The sequence below is a fragment of the Dicentrarchus labrax genome, unplaced genomic scaffold (assembly GCF_905237075.1).
Source record: "Dicentrarchus labrax unplaced genomic scaffold, dlabrax2021, whole genome shotgun sequence".
NCBI classification, from domain to species: domain Eukaryota; kingdom Metazoa; phylum Chordata; class Actinopteri; family Moronidae; genus Dicentrarchus; species Dicentrarchus labrax.
Window position 1 is genome coordinate 19,426,469 of NW_026136703.1, and position 18,363 is coordinate 19,444,831.

Below are 18,363 nucleotides of genomic sequence, written 5' to 3' on the forward strand. Positions count from 1 at the left end.
TGAAACACCACTACCTTACCAGTTCAACTTCTGCATGCTTCCTGTGTTATTTTATGCAGTTAAAATCCGCAAGCATGAGCAATTCCATTGGATCGCTTTTTGTTTTAGTCCCTGCCCAAGGCACAGGACTCTTAGAAACCATTAGAGAATAACGGAATACTTTGATATTTTGGGAAATATGCCTATTTACTTTCTTGCCGAGAGTTAGATAAGAAGATTGATACTGATGTCATGTCATGTATGATAAATATGAAGCTACCAAAGAAAAAAGTGAATTCCTGCACACACTCATTACCTCTGCGTTGATTTATTAAAAAGTCGACGTTACGGTCACAAGGACCTCTTTCAAGAATCTTGATCTCTGCAGGAGAGTCGGATCTACGCTGTGGCTAAGTCAGGAATGAGAGTTTCGGAGGCCAGTCCTGGAGCCAGGGGCCCTGGACGAGGTGAGTCCCCTGCAGCCAGAAACAAGAAACTAGCTGTCCACTCCTTCTTCACTAACACCCACTTCTCTGCTACATCAGTATCTAACCCTGTGTGTGTCTGTCTGCGTGTGTCATGAGCCTGGGTGGTGTAAGAGACGAGTGAGTGCTGTGAAGTGACGTGTCATTCAGCTGATGCTAAAGCTGCCGTGGAGGTGTGCGGTTGGTTTGGATCTGTCATTGCTGTCTTTGATGTCACTTCCTCTGGCCTGAGGCTCCACACACCTGCACAGGTGTGGGCTCCTCTTCTGGAGACAAAAAGAGCTGAGAAAGAGCATTGGAGGTGGGGTGGGAGTTTTCGAGGAGCTGAGGGAGAGGCTGCTTTTTAATCAGCTGCGATGAAAGGATGAAGTCTGTGTGTAATTACTGCTGTGCTTTCTGTCCCGACATCATCCATTTTGTCAGGATGTAGACGTTGAGGTTTGACAGCACTATTGAATTTCCTGACTGCCAGGTACATGGAGCTGACTGCCAAGTGGCTGTTGCGGATTAAGTCATAGCTTGCTCAGCTTATTCAGCTTCCTCTCATGTTTGTGCCTTAAGGTGCATCTGTTGTTGGAACGTTTCAATCTTTGGCATAAAATACAATGGAGCAGTTGTATTTTGTTTTAGCTCAAGACTTTTTTTTTTTTTTTTTTTTTTTTACCAATTGGTATTAAGGAAGCAATAGCACTGCTGTAAATGTGTAAATTATATATGAATGATATATCTTTATTATTATTATAAAAGCTCTTTTCACCCTGTGCGACAGATATACAGATATATAATTACAATATTGATAGATTGGGCATTGTGATTGGAGTTATGTTCAACTTTTCAAGTTATTGATACATTTTCTACATGGCTACGACTCCTGTTGAGTTGTATCTGTATAAGGGTCAATGTATGGATGAGCAACCTATAAAAGAAGAAATAACTATATTCCTTTTACAAATGAAAACCTAAATTCATAAGCAATAAAATGCACCACAGCTCAATTCAACACGCTCAGGAGTTTTGCTGCTACAGACCATGGCCAGTAGCTAAGGTGGCTAATGTTAGCTGTCTTACAGATATTGCTGTTACTGAAATAACAGACTCTTCCTATGCGAATGTTACACCGTGTTTTAGCTCATGTTTTGCTGTAGTCTCACTTTAAGCAACAGATGCTGTGCTACGTGCATGTCCATAAAACATGTTGAATCAAATAAATTCTGAATAAATGTTTTCCTGTGTATGTTGCAGGGTCCAATTTACCCCAATATCCAGCGGCAGGTCCGTTCACCCAGTTAATCTATAAGAATATTAATGTACCAGTCTATACCACACTGAAAGGGGTGAGTAAAACAATCTTTATCATGAAGATTTACATTGCTGCTCAATCTCTGCTTTACTTTCAGAGTTGTAAAGATAGAGGTTTTCATCTGTACTGAAATTACATTAGGCTGTGTTTATCTTTACAGTACTCTTTCCATTATTTGTTTTAGAAAGCCACTCAGATCAGCAGCGTACCTCTACCGGATGATGACTCCGGGTCTGAGGATGACAGCAGCTCTCTGGCCAGTTTACGGACCTCCATCTTGAGCCCCGACAGGAAGAGCAGCGTTCCTGGGAGCCCGCGTGCCGTCAAGAGAGGTGATAATTGCAGATTACAGTGCAGACAGGACGGGACAGTGAAAACCATTCCAAAATGTCAAGTTAGGAACCAGGAAAAACTGCCTTATTTTAAGATGGTTGACAACGTATATTTAAGATAATCTATGATTTTCAAATGCAGGGTTATATCAGCCTCAAGGTAGGAGTCCTCATGGGCTCTTTCTCGCCTTAATGCATGGTTGCCAATGTACAAACACAATTTTTCCTGTAAGTAAAAATGATAAAAGTTAAAAGCTCTAGCGGTTTTTCAGCTCACCAGAATGGTATGTAGTTGCAAGAAGCTGTATTGCGAGTACGGAAAGTACCAAGATGTGAAGCCATTAACTGAAGTAGAAGTAGATGATGCAACACTGAGTGGCTACAGATACTCAACACTTGAACTCGGTGCAAAACAACTGCTGGAATGCTTTGAGCATCTCCTACTTCCTTCAGCCACTTCAAGTATGGCTTTCTCACTCGGCCTCATGTATGTACCTTCTCCTGTTTTCTTAGGTGTGTCCATGTCCTCCATCAGCTCAGAGAGTGATTATGCCATTCCTCCTGACGCCTACTCCCTGGACAGTGACTACTCTGAACCGGAACATAAAGTCCAGCGAACCTCCTCCTATTCCTGTGAGAGCACTGGGCCTGTGAGTGGAGTCCTGCTTTTCATCGTGCAGGCCTTGAGCTGTCACCTCCTCCATGTTACAGTCAGGATGGCTGACAAACACTAAAGAAATCATTAAAGTGAGTCCGTTGCGTTTCAATGATTGCTGAGTCGTTTCTGTCTGTAGGAGATGCTGGAGAAGTCTGGGTACCTGCTGAAGATGGGCAGTCAGGTGAAAGCCTGGAAACGTCGCTGGTTCATCCTGAGGAATGGAGAGATCCTCTACTACAAATCTCCTGTGAGTGTGTCTCTCTGTCGGCCCGCCTGCCTGCTTCCTTCTAAGGTTTTGCTATCTGCGCAGAAAACATTACACAAATATTTAAAAATTTGGTGTGCTTACATCCAAGATGACTGCAGTTGGAGGCACAACTACCGTATTAACACCTCAACACAACCACAACATCATTTGTGATGGCATTAAAAGTCCTAATTTTAGATATTTGAGACAAATGAAGATTTTTGTGGTGTATGTGTGTTTTTTTTGTGTATTCAGAGTGATGTGATCAGGAAACCTCAGGGTCAGATTGAGCTGAACTCGTCCTGCCGTATAGTACGTGGAGAAGGAGCGCAGACATTTCAGGTATGTGGAAAACGTATCTGAAATCCTAGCAAAGGATCCCAATAGTGCTTAACTTTGTGTGAGAATACTGCAAGACAAGAAAAGTATGATTCATGTGGCACACTTCTACTGGCTATGCAAAGAAAAAGAAAAGAAATGGTATTTAAATTTTTATAGATCTACAATTCAAAAGACTGTGGCATGAAAGAAAAAATAGAAACCTTAAATAAAGACAGTTGTTAGAGGGTACATGCAGCTACACACACACACACACACACACACACACACACACACACACACACACACACACACACACACACACTAGCACTCTTATTATAGCTCTGCATCACTGTGGAGCTTTACTGCTGCATACCAGAGAAGCAGCTTAAAATGACATCAGGTATAGTGTTGGCCTGGAATGTTTTCCTGGCTCTTCAGGAGCTGATTCTGATCTCTGACACGATGATGCTATCTCGGACGGCTTGGCTTCGCATTTTTCCCATATTTCTCCCTTTCCGTCTAATCAGTTGATTACAGAGAAGAAGACCTTCTATCTGACTGCCGATTCACCCAACATCCTGGAGGAGTGGATCAGGGTTCTACAGAACATACTCAAAGTCCAGGCCAGCAGCCCGGTCACCGTGGAGACCACCGCCAAGCCCACCGTGAGAGGTTGGCTTACAAAGGTCAGGAGACAGAAGTCATGATGTATCAGTTAAAGAACCGGCAAATTTGGTTTTGCTCATTTGCTTATCGTGCAGCGTTCGATGATCAGATCAATACCATGTCTGTAAGCTAAATATGAAGCTGCTGCTAGGAGACAGTTATGTTAGCTTAGCATAAAGACTGGAAATGGGGAAACAGTTTACCTGGATCCGTCCAAAACTAAAAGCTTCTGTCTCCTTGCACCCCTAAAGCTCACAAATCAATACATGATATGTGTAAAGTGTTTGCTGGGTTTCGGAGGTTTTAATATCTTTATCCGGCCTGCAACTAACAATTTGTGTTATTATCAAACAATACGATTATTTTTACTGTTAATTGATAAATTGTTTGGTCTATAAAATGTAGTGAAACTTTCCCATACAATTTCCCATAATCCAATCTGACATCTTAAAATTGTTTGTTTTGTCTGACCAAGAGTCATTAGACATTGAGTTTACTATCTTCAACAACTAAGAAAAGGCTGCAAATATTCTGTTCATTTGAGAAGCTGGAACAAGTACATTTTTGTAATTTGTGCTTAAAAAACGATTAATAGATTATCAATTTTGTTTTTATTCTGCAACTAATTGATTATATGTCTGATTGTTTGAGCTCAGGTTTATGGAGCATCTTAATACAAAACCTTTTTGTATTCACTGAAATAATGTATTCATTTATATTAGGTTTTAAACTGGTATGTCATTCTAAATGTTTTATAAATCCTTACTTCCCTACCCCACTTCCATTGCAGAGTTGCAAGAGGTTTAGATTAGCCAGGCTTTCTCCCTGAAGAGGATGCCAGAAATAACTCATTTTCAGGCTCTTTCAGACCGATATAGAAGTGTCTGTCACTGGGGTGGGGAGGATTTGACAGAGCACGTTGGGACACGGCTTTAAAGCCCGAGCTGCTGGAATGCTTGAGATCTCCTTTCCCTTCCACCCTGCTCTTTTCCCTGCCTTTCTTTAGCCGAGGCCTGTCTGTTGGTAAAGCTAAGACACTTAAACATCTGACGACTGTGTGTGATGAGTCTCTGACAGATGACTGACAGCCTCAAGCTGAGATGATGGAGCTCGCGTCCTCTCACCAAACCCCCCAATCCGCTCCTGAGAGTCGTCTTTGATCTTCTAGTTATGAAGTGATCTCGGTTCAGACGGGGGGCTGTTCTGCCCAGCGCAGTTAACCCCGGTGACCCCCTTCTGAGGGATGCACAGCTGGCGTTGATGTGTTTGTGTTGATGGCATCCTCAAGTGACATCATCACTCCATTCATAATTTTTTAAAAGTCTGTTGCAGAACGTGATGTGTAATTATCATCTGCAGCAGCATTCCTGGTTAAAATGAAGTCGGATGCGGCTGGGGAATCACAGCGTGGATGGACTGTTTACATTTTTGGGGGGAGTCAGTTGTCACTTTGCTTTGGAAACGAAAGGAAAAAAAGTTAAACTTAAACTGTTATTTAAGTCACAGAGGTTGCTCTTCATTGATTTACACACCCAGCTGCACACTCCTGGGACATCTGCTGGTCAGATGTAGAAATACCCTGACTAACATCTGTCAAGCTTTTGAAAACTTTTTTTGGTCTGACTTTCAAAGAAGAAAATGTGCAGTCTTATATTTACTACAGTTTTGAAAAAGCGCCTGGGACCTGCTGACTTTTCTCATACTTTCCATGTCATTGTCTTTTTTTGTTTCAGGTCAAACATGGACACTCTAAACTGGTGTGGTGTGCTTTGGTTGGAAAAGTCTTCTACTACTATCGTAATCAAGAAGACAAGGTTAAAAAAAACTTGTCTCTCCCTTCTCCTAACATTCGTCTTTTGTTAGTGATTATTTACACCTGCTTCAGAAAGATTTTGCAAATACATGCTTCTTAGTGGTTGTCCTAATCTGTCCAGAATAATAGGCTTTTGACAAATAAAGGATAGGTGCTTTCAACTATTGCTTAGACAAGAAAAAGAAGGTGTAATTATGTAAATGTTGTATGTTTCTTTGGTTAAACACACTGAAATGTATCCGTATTGACCACCATGTTCTATTTGATTCCTTGTTTACTGACTTTGATCCGTTGTCTTAGTTGCCTCTGGGGCAGCTGCAGATGCGGGAGGCCTCTGTACAGGAAGTGGATCGCTCCTGTGACTCAGATGAGGACTATGAGACAGGCAGTCGCGGTTTCCTCTCCTCCCACTGCACCTTAGTGGTCCAACCGAGAGACCAGAGTCCTACGTACCTGCTCATCGGCACCAAGCAGGAGAAGGTACTGGAACGGATGAAAGTGCATTTTATCATTCACGATTTGTTTCCTTCATTTCTGTGATGTACATGAATTGCTTTATTTCTACACAGGATACATGGTTGTATCACCTGACTGTGGCAGCGGGCAGCAGTGCGACCTTCAAAGTGGGCACAGAGTACGAGCAGCTGGTTGGTAAACTGCTCGATACAGAAGGAGACCCAGGTGAGAAATCCCCGTTTACAGCAAAGAAGCATCATTAGTAACTGCAGCAGTCATCTGTGGTGTTTATTCAATCTAGGTTTATTAAAAGAGGTTAAAATATTACTTTGTACACTGAACTGGCCTATAAAGTTACAACATTTTTTGCATCACCCAGTCCAAAAAGTGGGCTCTTGCAGGATTGTGTTGCCATGTTATTTTTATTCAAATCCTGGACAACAGATCTTTTTCACAGCAGCCATTTTGACATAAAATAGTAGGGTAAACACAGGTTTTAATAATGATACTAATTAAGGCTCCATTCCAGTCAGGTCAGACAGAGTTAGGGTGCCGCCACTGTGCATGTTTGCTCACTGGAAAGGTTCTGCCACACTAAAGGGACGCATAATCAACTGAAAGGCTTAATTTACTCAGTAGCATGCTACATGTTATTTTGATCCGCAATGTCTGACAGCCTTAATCCACACTGCAGACTGTGTTTACGACCGGGGCACTGTGTGTGAATTCTTGTCAGCTGTTGAGTCATTACAGCTTTGAAACTCAATCTTTATGTTTGCGTGGGTTTGTGTGTGTGTGTGTGTGTGTGTGTGTGTGTGTGTGTGTGTGTGTGTGTGTGTGTGTCTGTGTGTGTGTGTGCGCGTGCGCTTCTCTGTCTTTTCCCAGAATCTGTCTTGTGGAAGAGCGAGGCCTTGAGCTTCTGTAAGGAGGGTCTGCGCTCGCCTCTCACCACTCTGCCCTCTGAAGCTCTGCAGACAGAAGCTCTCAAGCTTTTCAAGGTCAGTCTCTCCACCTCTTACCCCTCTTTCCGTCTATGTCTCTCTTCTCTTTCCTTCTCCTTTGTTCTACTCCGCTAAACTTTTCCCATATTCTTTTCATCCCTTTCATCTGATTCCCTCTTTCTTTTTCTGTCCAGCCCTCACTGCGAGGGTCTGTTCAAGGCATCATCCATCCCACTCCAGTTTGTCCAAACCATAGCCCCCATTATCCCCTCCTACTCCTGGATGTGCTCCGTGGCCCTCCTCTTCTCTTCCCTTATGCCTCTAAACCAGATCAAAGGCTTGAGGACGAGGGCCCCAGCTCATTAAAAGTGTGGAAGAGAGATAATGGCCTTGATTATCTGCTCTGATTGAGGCTAACTGTTCCTCTGGTTTACAGCCAGTGTGAAAGGAGACCCTTTAAAGAGGAGACATGGGAGGTCAGGGCCTTCAGAGAGTGGCAGCAATGGATATGGAAGCCACAGAATGGGGGAGGAGAAATGGGATCAGAGCTGAACAGGGACCTTGTAGGAAGATGGCAGATCCTTTTCCTCTCTTTTCAACTCTGCCTCGGTGCGCCCACCCAGAAGCCCCCACTCCCCTGCCCGACTCATGCTTCACAGCCCCATCCACTACAGTCACTACACTGCAGGACTGAAAGTTGAATGTGTCGGCTCTCTTTGACCAGCCAGCCTTAAAAAACAGTCCCAAACACACACAAAGAAACAGAATGAATGGAAGTGACACGCTTTTTCAAGCTCTACTTGCCTTTGAAGTATTAATGAATCTGACAAGACTGATGAAAACTGTTAAATTGGTGCTTTGTCTTCAACTGTCCCAGTGGATGAGAACAAAGGTCGCTTCAGAGAAATAATGACATGCACATATGGACTCTTAATGACCTCATGCCATGTATTTCCGTTGTTTTTTTTCTATTTAATTTTATTTCTTCTGACCTGAATATTATCCTCACCTGGAGTTCTATTATTTTTTGCTCTGTTAAGATGCATTCAAAATATGCTGCGTCCAGTAAATTTGGAAGCTCTGGTTAGTATTTGCCTCCACCTGCTGGTAGTGCAACGGTATGTCAGTATAAGATTTAAAATACTTAATAAGTCGTCCCTTCTCTGCAGTCCTGTCAGCTCTTCATCAACGTGCTGGTGGAGTCTCCGTCTGTCGATTACCACACCTCACTGGCCCAGAATGCTTTGCAAGTGTGCCTCACCCACCCAGAGCTGCAGAATGAAATGTACTGTCAGCTTATCAAGCAGACAAACCGCCGGACGCCGCACAACTACTCCCTCACACAGGTCAGCTGGGTTTAATCAGTTACATTACATTACATTACATGAGAGAACAGCAGGGTAGTTGTAGAGTTTAGCTGCAGTGATCCTGTAAATTAAAGATTTTCTCCTTTGATCACCTCTTCCTGTAGTGCTGGCAGCTGTTGTCCCTGTGTGTGGCTCTGTTCCTTCCTCAACAACATTTCCTCTGGTACCTGAGACAGTACCTGCAACATAATGCTGACCCAAGGTGAGGTGCCTAAACGCTGTAGCTGACCTTTTATTACTTAATCCATGGCAGAAAACCTCTAAAGTAACTTAAACCAGTTCTGAGGCAGTTTTTTTAGTGCATTGTTTACATCTCTATCCCTTTATTTCACAGGAGTGAGGTGGGGAAGTATGCAGTTTACTGTCAGAGGTCTGTGGAGCGAACTCTGCAGAATGGAGAGCGGGAGGCCAAACCCTCACGTATGGAGATCGTCTCCATCCTGCTGAGGAACCCCTACCACCATTCACTGCCATTCAGCATCCCAGTCCACTTCATGAACAACACCTACCAGGTAAGACAGTCACAAAAGTATAATACACTGTCACTGTCTTTAAATGCAAATACAATCCTTACTCAACCTCCTTTATAATCTAGCCTTAATAGTATAATAAAGACACCTCAGTATTTTTTCAGAGAGGTATACAATAAAAGTTGTGAAATAATCGCCTAAAAATAATATAATAATAATAAATAATTTGATGCTTTGATGCCCCCAACCCCCTTAGCAAGTTCAGTGTTTAGAAGATTAATTTTACTTTGATATCAGCAGGACAGACAATAAAATCATTACCAGTCTCATAACTACTGTGAAGTGTTTTTGGCACTGATATGGATCTATTGCTCAAACTGGACTTCCTGGATTGTAGTTTATCATCTCGCTGGTACCTAGAACAACACGACTGTTGTCTTAACTCCCACTTACATCTGCAGTTCTAATCTGCTGCTGCTTTTACTTTTATTGCCAATAGGTGTCACCATTTGGACTGGAACTGGGTCTTGTTTCTGGTGCTTCTCAGTTCAGATCTTTATCAGCTCAGATCTTTATTGTCCTTCGATGGGAAATTTGATTTAATACAAACACAGCATACAAGGGGACATTAGTCACAACCGTCACAGTCTATCCGTTTGTTAAAAATACTCTAACAATTGTAACGGTAGCCATCCTAAAGTGTTGCTGAGCAGTGCAGTCAGCGTCTCAGGTTCAATGCAAGTTCAGGGCATTTATTACCCACTTACTGCCCTCATCAATGAGACTGAGATGTGTCTCATTTGTTTTCTCATGCAGGTGGTGGGTTTCGACGGCTCCACCACAGTAGAAGAGTTCCTCAACACGCTGAACCAGAGGATCTGCGTGAGGAAGCCTCAGCTGTCGGGGTTTGCCCTCTTTACTGATGATCCATCCGGCAAAGACCTGGAGCACTGCCTGCAGCCGTCTGCCAAGGTACGAGCATGGGTCACTGAACATAAGTGCATGGAAGAAACCCTCTACACACCACTGAGGCTTTTGTGGTGCATTTATTCAAATATTCTGTCTCATGTTACCTAACATTTTAGAGGATCAGTAATGGGTAGTAAAATACTATTTTCACAAATAAAGGCTGTCCAAACTTTTTTGTGACTCTCTTTTGAAATGTATTCCTATTCCAGCATACCATAGCCTTCCTCTGTAATTTAATTCCATTCAATCATGATAAAAGCGCTGCTTCCACTTAATTTTCATTTTGGTTACTGAAACTGTTCCATTATGTTTAACCAGCCCACCAGAGACAGTGAAAAAACTACATTTCTAACTCTGTCTGACTCATACAGTCTTTGTCTCTTGCTGTAGCTACTGCCTCCTGCTGGCAGAAGCAGAAACAAGATAAAAACTTCCATATGTTTAACTGGAGAGTGACTTTGTATTCCCTTTTGGCAGATCTGTGATGTAATTTCCAAGTGGGAGCAGGCCCTGAAAGAGCTGCATCCTGGGAAAAATGAGGGGACACGGATTGTCCGGCTAACGTACAAGAGCAGGTAGGATTTCTATTGTCGCAGCTGCGCTTTGAAAGACCCAAACAGGGTCCATCTCACTTGCATCTTCTATTATGTGCTAACAACCATTTGTCCAAAGAGAGTACACAGACCACACAATAAAACACAGTGATGTGATATGTGTTCTGCCGTTCTCACAGGAGAAGTGTTGGGGGTTAAATTTCCTACATTTAGGAAATGAAGTGAAGTGTGCATAATTCCAGCCTTTTTCCTGGAAAACAAGTTCCCTGATAACCTTTTCTTCATTTGTGCATGTACAGGTTGTGTTTCAGATCTCAGGTGAAAGGTGAGACAGAGCGAGAGCGCCTCCTGCTGGCGTACCAGGTGAATGATGAAGTTCAACAAGGCCACTTCCCTGTGAACAAAGAGCTGGCTCTTGAGGTGGCAGCCCTCATGGCTCAGGTCTGTAAATATACAATATAAGCTGAAATCAAACTTATTGTCTTTCTCTTTCTAACCCTCTCTCTTCTTTCTTTTCTGTTCTTCCAGGTTGAACATGGGGATTTGGAGAGACCAGCTGCCTCCTCTCCTACCGGCTCTCCTCAGCCTAAGTCTCAGCTGATCCTCCTGCAGGCCTTAGAGCGCTTCTACCCCAAACGCTACAAACAGGACTGCAGCTCAGAGCAGCTCAGGTAAAACAAACACTGCTGTTTCCCAAATAAGAATCAACAGATTTATTTGATGTATTCTGCAATATGTCCTTGAAATTGTCCTGTTGGGAAAGGCCAGATCAGACACAAATACTGCAGGATGTTCTTGGTGTGCTTGTTCTCGTGATTTGCTACAGATGAGATTTAAACTTTAACCAATATTCCTTTTTTCTCCTTTCAGAGATCTTACTGAGCGTCTGGCCACTAAGTGGTCTATGCTACGTGGGTGCAGTGCACCTGAGTGTGTAAGAATTTACCTAACTGTGGCTCGGAAATGGCCCCTGTTTGGAGCCAAACTCTTCAGTGCCAAGGTAAGAAAAATGTTGCACTCTGACCTAATGTAGGCTCTCCTGTGTTATATTCAGTCCATGCTTTGAAGTCTTATTGAAACAAGCATGCTCTCTTGATACAAACCTTTCATTCAAAGTAAAAATACACTTTTAATTTGGCTTGAACCCTAACACAGCCATCCATCAAGCTTTCAAGCACAGGTTGGACCAGTCTGAGACCACAAAGAAGACCCAGAGAGGAAGCTGTAATGTTTACCAGGATGGATTACATCTGTAATATGACCTGTCTTTGTCTCCCTTGTCCACAGCCTGTCCAGCCCTCTCCCGTTGAGCAGAGCCAGGTGTGGTTGGCAGTCAATGAAGATGGATTGTGTGTGCTGGACTATACAATGGTGAGTTTAAAACATTTTAGAATTCAATTTAATTGTGAAAAATAAAAGCGAATGTGACCCAAACATTCTGTGACTCAACATACCATCCCGTGTAACTGAGTGACCGCACGTTTATTGTGGTGAAATACAGCTTTTTTACATTTCCCATTGCTTCAGTCTTTAAAGCTCAAACAGTGAGATCCCTTTTTACAGCTGCAGTGCTCAGCTGGCTGGGCCACGGCTGCATTGCTCAGTCGACCCAATGATTTTTATTCTGCGGCGTTTCCAAACAGCAGAAATCCACAGGAAAATAAAATGGCCAGCCTCCGATTTGACATTCTTGACCCTGACAAGCAGCAGTTCCAACATGTAAACGATGTTAGCTTGAGCTCTGTAATTTTCAGCAGCCCATGTTGATCCATTTCATTCTTGGTCTGGCGGCCAGCGCCGCTCATGCACTTTCAGAAAGTCAGAGAGGAAAAAAACAAAGTGAAAATGACTAGAAGTTGCTGGAAATTATGTCACGCTTCTTCACACTCAATTTGACCTTCACAAAAGCAGAAACCAAAATGATTTCCCAAATGGATTCCACGCTCTATTTTGGGATCAGCAGTAAAACCTGAGCATGCTCCCTGTTTATATCCGTTTCACTGCACATTTCTTTCTCTGCTCTCGTTTTTTAGCACACGCTGGTCACATACCCCTACCAGTCTGTGATTACCTTTGGTGGTTGCCGTGATGATTTCATGGTGGTCACGAGCCAGCAGAGGGAGCCCGGAGTCGGGAAGAAGAGCGCGGAGAAGCTGGTCTTTGCGATGGCTAAACCAAAGGTAGGTGTCATGGGTGCATCTGCACAAATGTGGATTTCCAAGTTTCCGCTTTGCGTCCACACACAAGGTTGTCATGTGTCGTAGGCTACTCGTAACCAAGGGTTGCAGTTACTACAGGGTGCGCGGATTGAGTGTTCAAGGTGTTACAATAAGTAAGTATAAGTAAGTACAATAAAGGAGCTCTGAAGATGAGGGAGGGAATCTTGAGCCCTGACTTCTTCATATTCACCTGTTTTTACGTAACATCACAACCGAGAGCTAATGGAGAAAACAGGTTGTTTCTCTTATTTTCTGTGCCGAATCTCAGTGGAGCTTTAACACAGAGTCATATTACTACTGTAGGTGACGCTAATGAGAGTAACTTCATTCTTGTTTGCCGATCAGCTTTCAGGTTTTCACATCTTCTGTGAGCCGCCGTGGGCCTCCAGCTCCCCCGAATCAAATGAAACACAATCATATCATCATGTTAAAGCCATTAATCCTGCTCTGATCTGACCGGTTTTTGCCCCTTGTCCCAGATACTGGAGCTGACTCTTCTCATGGCCAGCTACATGAACCACTGGAACCCCAGCCTCCCGCCTGCCTCACACCAGCCACTCGGCCACTGGGACGTAGACAGCAGGCACTTCCCCGCAATGAACTACACCACCAAGGGCCCCACACTACTGTGAATTGTGCAAGCAACAAAAACAACAAAGACTGTTTAACTACGGGGAGGCCTGATGGCAAAAGTCACCTTTAGTCTGCATTCATATGGAGTGTGTTGGGTTGCATGTCTGGGTTTTTACATTTTTACACAACTGGTACTAGGAGATTATTACATATATATTATATATGTTTTTTTAAATGAAGATTTAGGTTTAGAAATGTCAGGATCAGTCGTCTCAGACTATTTATTTCTCCAACAAAAGAGTGTTTCAACTCTGCTTTATTTAGATTTAAGATGTTCTAATTCCTTGGTAAAATTGGACGTTTATAAAACAGTAGTTATCTGAGGATTTGTCGTCACTCGTCACATTTCCACCTGCAGCGTGTTTCTTTTACTCATCGGTCGCTGCTCAGGTTTTTTTTCCTTTATTCTGACCGTCATGTTTTCCAGTCTTTCAGACCTCAGACTCTTTTCTTTCATAAAAAAAAACAAAGCTGTTGCCTTCTGAGAGCTGGGTTGACTGGAATACAGTGTCACTGTGTATTTACTATGAATGATCACTTGTACTTGACAAAGAACCGTAGTTTGAATTCATTTATGAGGTACTGTGCAATTAGAAAGGGACTGACATGGCATGTGATACTTCAGTTTCATAGTATCTTAATTTGATATAATCCACTCCTGATGTTACTCTAATTTAGAGCTGCAACAAATAATTATTTTCATTGTAGATTAATCTAATGATTGTTTCTTTTCAATTAATTGTCCGTAAAATGTAAGAAAACAGAAACTAAAGTGACATTGACATATTGACAACAGTCCAAAACCCAAAGATATTAAGTTTAATGTCATAAAAAATTCAACAACAGAGTAAATATACACATTTGTGATGCTGGATTTTTTGCTTAAAAATGACTTAAATGATGTATTCATCATCACAATTAGTAGACTAATCGACTATTTCTTTCAACTCTACACTAATATAATTAGCTAATAAAATAGGTAGGACAGCTTTTCCCCAAAGAAATTTAAGAAACCTTTTGTAATCCTTTACTATTGTTTTTAATGGGATGTTAGTATTTAGCTCACTTATCTAGCATAAAGCAGGCAATTTGGCCCAGATCTGCTACTAATGTAATGTAATGTAAACATGTAATATTATTGAGGTACTCAATAGGAAGGCTGGGATATAAAAGGTACAACAGTGATATACTTTATCTATTATGCATCTGTGATATTTCTGATGGTCCTCTGATAACATAATCAGGTCACTGAGTGTTTTAATAATCAACAAAGAGAAGAGAGGACAAATTAAAGAGCTACCAAAATATTTTAATGACTTGAACTGTTTTGGATCAAACCACTGTCTTGCTCGTGTCCATATTTAGTTATTTATTTTATTTCCAACATTTTTTTTTGGCTTTTTGTTTAAAAGGGTAATGTTTTCCACTGTCAACTGTCACATTTATATTGGAAGACTTAGTTTGGTTTATGTAACAGAGTAATTTAAGAGCAGAGTATGTTTGGTTACTGTATTAGAATGTGTTACAGATGTTTGAAAGATTATGTCTTTATGTTGCCTGTATGTGTGTGTGCTAATGAAATAAACGGTGCAACGATTCTGTCACTGACTTCTCCGTGTATTTTAATTTAATATATAGTTTTAATACCTTAAAGTGCTGGAAAGTAAGTAATACATATGTTTTTATTTTAAAAATATGATCTGACAGATTAAACAACACATTAGTAAAGAGCTAGCTTCAGCTCAAACAGTTTAATATAATACAATTAATATGGTAGTTATCAGTCTTTCCAATTATTAAATCTATATGTCACAATTCCACAATTAAAGCCAAATTACATATTAAATAATCACATTCTTGTTCAGTGTAATCAGCTGCCTTTCACTGTTGGACGGTTCTGGTCTCCTCCCCGTCCATTAATCCTGATAATGGACACCTCGTTGGGTATTATCACTTACATAACTGACACTGAAAGTTAATAAATAAAGTTTCCTCATTAACTCAGTTAACTGTTCAATAGACCACTCTGACAGAAAACTACATTATGAGTACTTTATTTTACAAATTTTACTCTTATTTTTAAATTTATATTGTTCTTTTTTATAATGTTTTTAACATCAGGGAGTGTTGTTTTACACAGCAGCATAATGACTTAAACTGAATACTTAAAGTAACTGATAATGTACTTTTACTGCAGGAATTTTACTTGTAATGGAGTGTTAATATAGTGTGGTATTACTTAAATAAAGGACCTGAATACTGAATACTCACTGATCACTATGAGTCAGGAGTCTCAGACTCAAACTAGCTTGGGGCCACTGATGGTATGGTCATCTCATAGCAGGGCCACTTCACGGTTCAAACACTACAAGAAAGCACAATATTCTGAAAATATATATTACATTACTAACATCAAACTTGCAGTTTCTTTACACTTTCATATCATAATTTGATTTAATTTTTGTTGTTCGCAGCCAAACAACAAAAAAAGGCCTGAAACCTGCTCTTTTCTTATCAACTGTTTGACTTTTGCACCAAACAAAATACATGTTCAAAAATAGAAATATTTTTATTTTAATAGTATATGAGGGGGTCATTTAAATTTATATGAAACAACTAAAAAAAAAAATACCATGCATATTCTTGTGGGCAGGATTATATGATGTTTTGACATCATGTCGCAGACCGCAGGGAGGTTGGATGGATGGATGGGGGGCCGGAAATGCCCCCCCAGGGCCGGCAGTTGGAGGTCCCTGCTGTAAGTATTTATTTAGCATGTATAATTCTCATGAAAAACCCAGATCATTTTGGTGTTATGTCTTGTTATTTTCAGGGGTAAGCAACATTTTTATAGTGCTTAAAAACTTCAAAATCTCCCAAATAATCAGTCGTTTAACAAACACTTTCATTGGCTCTCTCTTACTAAACATGTTTTGCCAGTAATCTATTCAGGAAACACAGGGTTCATACAATACTAACAAAATTCACAATTTAGTCAAAGCTCTTCTTGGAAAAATAAGAACACTGTTTCTACACACCATATTGCTAAAAAACGTCTTCACTCATTCAACACATCCATAAACTACATACTCACCCTCTGTGCTGGTTGTACACAGCCGGCCCAGTCTGCATGGTTTACTGGAGTTGAGGTTGTAGGGGTGGAAGCTGTTCTGCTTTTTCTTATCCAAGGGGGTCAAAGTGGTAATGGCATTTTCCTGCCAAATATATGTTGTAAATCCCACGTTTTTATAGCTTGTCTGAAGCTCTTGTTGTTCCATAGCTTGCTCTTGTACACCCGCCCCGAAAATGCTCATTATAGGGCTCACTGCTGAATTTCTGCATGCCTTCAATGCTCATCAAAAAAGAAAATAACTTCTCTAATTTTCCATGGCGCAGTGTGGCTCGTGTGCTTTATAAGCATTTAAATCAAATTGAATTTAAAGTAAAATATTCCAGTGTTGTTGGATAGATGGCCACTTTGTTACCCTTTTCTGTAAAAGCCTGACAGTGTGTTACTGGCTGACTGTGACTTTGTATATAGAGGGATGTATGTGCATAATTTAAATCCTAAAAATCCTCTGATAGTAGAGTATATATATATATATATATATATATATATATATATATAGAGAGAGAGAGAGAGAGAGAGTCATATCATATAAGCTTATCATGTTTTTTTTATATGAAAAGTAACTATAGTGGAGTTAAAAGTACAATTGTCCCCTTGGAGAAGTAGTGGAATAGGAGCATAAAGAATAAAATACTCAAGTTAAATACAAATATATCACTTTTGTTTTTACTCAAGTACAGTATTTAAACACTCTGTTACTTTCTATCACTGCAGAAAAGCAGCAAACCTTCATATGTGAGTTTCTTGAGCTGGGGAACAATTATACAATTATTAGATTAACAGTTCTTCATCACAACAAGTTCTCTGATGGACCAAACTTGAACATTTTAAAGGTCTTACCCGCTCACATAAAATTAGCCTTGTCATGTTTTTATTGTAGGTAAAGTGGCCCCTTTAATGATCCCGTTAACTGCTCGTTTCACTTCCTGTTGTGATACGGTATTTCAGCTGAATGCCGACTGTAAACAAGTAGAAAAAAAACCTACAAAAAACTTTCACTTTTACGTAACACGTTTGGTATGTGAAAAGTAGGGGGGATGAAACCTGTTGAGCCTGTGACATTTCTACGTTACACCTCTCTGATTGTACACATTTCCCCACTAAAGGAGCAGGAGTCTAAAAGCACAGGGGGGGGGGGGCATCAACCTGTAGGGGACATTTTTAGTTCATTATTATTTAAGTCATTTAAAAAATTCCAAACATTTGCTGGTTCAAGCATCTAAAAAATGAAAACTTGCTGCTCTTCTCTCTGTTGTATAATTGTAAGCTGGATGTCTTCAGGTTTTTAACTGCTAATCAAACAAAACACAATGTCGCCTTCAGCTCTGGGAACTTGTTTTTAACTAGCTTGGTACATTTTATGGACTAAAAAATTAACTAATAATGGAAATAATCCTTTATTTAGACATGCAAACTACTGGAAACATTACATATCATGTTTCATTGAGTAAATAGATGACCCCCCCTCACTAGGTTTATGGGTAACAGTGCAGAACAACTGATAAACTGGACAATTAACCCCAAATAGTGAACACAATTACTGCAATTACTTTTTAATCTTAACTATTTAATAGGAAAAATTCAGTGTTTTAGTCTATCTAATGTTTGGCCTTTTGCTATTATCTCTTTAGTTGTTTTAACTTTATACTCTATATAGCGTCTGTTCAGGTCTAGATCTTAAATAATCATCTAAATTTTACAAATTTATGTAGTTTTCTACACAGAATAGAAATAAATGCTCATTTTTCTTACACCCCTTAAACTCAAGAAAGCCTTGTGACCCCTTGTGAAGCTTTGGTGACCCCCAGTCTGGGTCCAGACCC

The 18,363-nt window shown here is 40.8% G+C and overlaps 1 protein-coding gene across 3 annotated transcripts in view; it reads left to right on the plus strand.

Moving 5' to 3' along the window:
• plekhh1 (pleckstrin homology domain containing, family H (with MyTH4 domain) member 1) overlaps positions 1 to 15,014 on the plus strand; it is a 32,849-nt gene extending 17,835 nt beyond the window's left edge. For all 3 annotated transcript variants that reach the window (XM_051389315.1, XM_051389328.1, XM_051389323.1), the window contains exons 9-30: positions 368 to 446; positions 1,707 to 1,798; positions 1,949 to 2,096; positions 2,610 to 2,746; positions 2,891 to 3,001; positions 3,257 to 3,343; positions 3,850 to 4,008; positions 5,722 to 5,802; positions 6,102 to 6,281; positions 6,371 to 6,482; positions 7,143 to 7,255; positions 8,368 to 8,544; positions 8,670 to 8,767; positions 8,900 to 9,077; positions 9,852 to 10,007; positions 10,482 to 10,579; positions 10,858 to 10,999; positions 11,087 to 11,229; positions 11,429 to 11,558; positions 11,846 to 11,929; positions 12,592 to 12,738; positions 13,257 to 15,014. In XM_051389315.1, the coding sequence (XP_051245275.1) occupies positions 368 to 446; positions 1,707 to 1,798; positions 1,949 to 2,096; positions 2,610 to 2,746; positions 2,891 to 3,001; positions 3,257 to 3,343; positions 3,850 to 4,008; positions 5,722 to 5,802; positions 6,102 to 6,281; positions 6,371 to 6,482; positions 7,143 to 7,255; positions 8,368 to 8,544; positions 8,670 to 8,767; positions 8,900 to 9,077; positions 9,852 to 10,007; positions 10,482 to 10,579; positions 10,858 to 10,999; positions 11,087 to 11,229; positions 11,429 to 11,558; positions 11,846 to 11,929; positions 12,592 to 12,738; positions 13,257 to 13,409 (2,805 nt within the window). In that variant the 3' untranslated portion in view covers positions 13,410 to 15,014. The remainder of the gene's footprint in view (positions 1 to 367; positions 447 to 1,706; positions 1,799 to 1,948; positions 2,097 to 2,609; positions 2,747 to 2,890; positions 3,002 to 3,256; positions 3,344 to 3,849; positions 4,009 to 5,721; positions 5,803 to 6,101; positions 6,282 to 6,370; positions 6,483 to 7,142; positions 7,256 to 8,367; positions 8,545 to 8,669; positions 8,768 to 8,899; positions 9,078 to 9,851; positions 10,008 to 10,481; positions 10,580 to 10,857; positions 11,000 to 11,086; positions 11,230 to 11,428; positions 11,559 to 11,845; positions 11,930 to 12,591; positions 12,739 to 13,256) is intronic.
• The last annotated feature ends 3,349 nt before the right edge of the window (positions 15,015 to 18,363 follow it).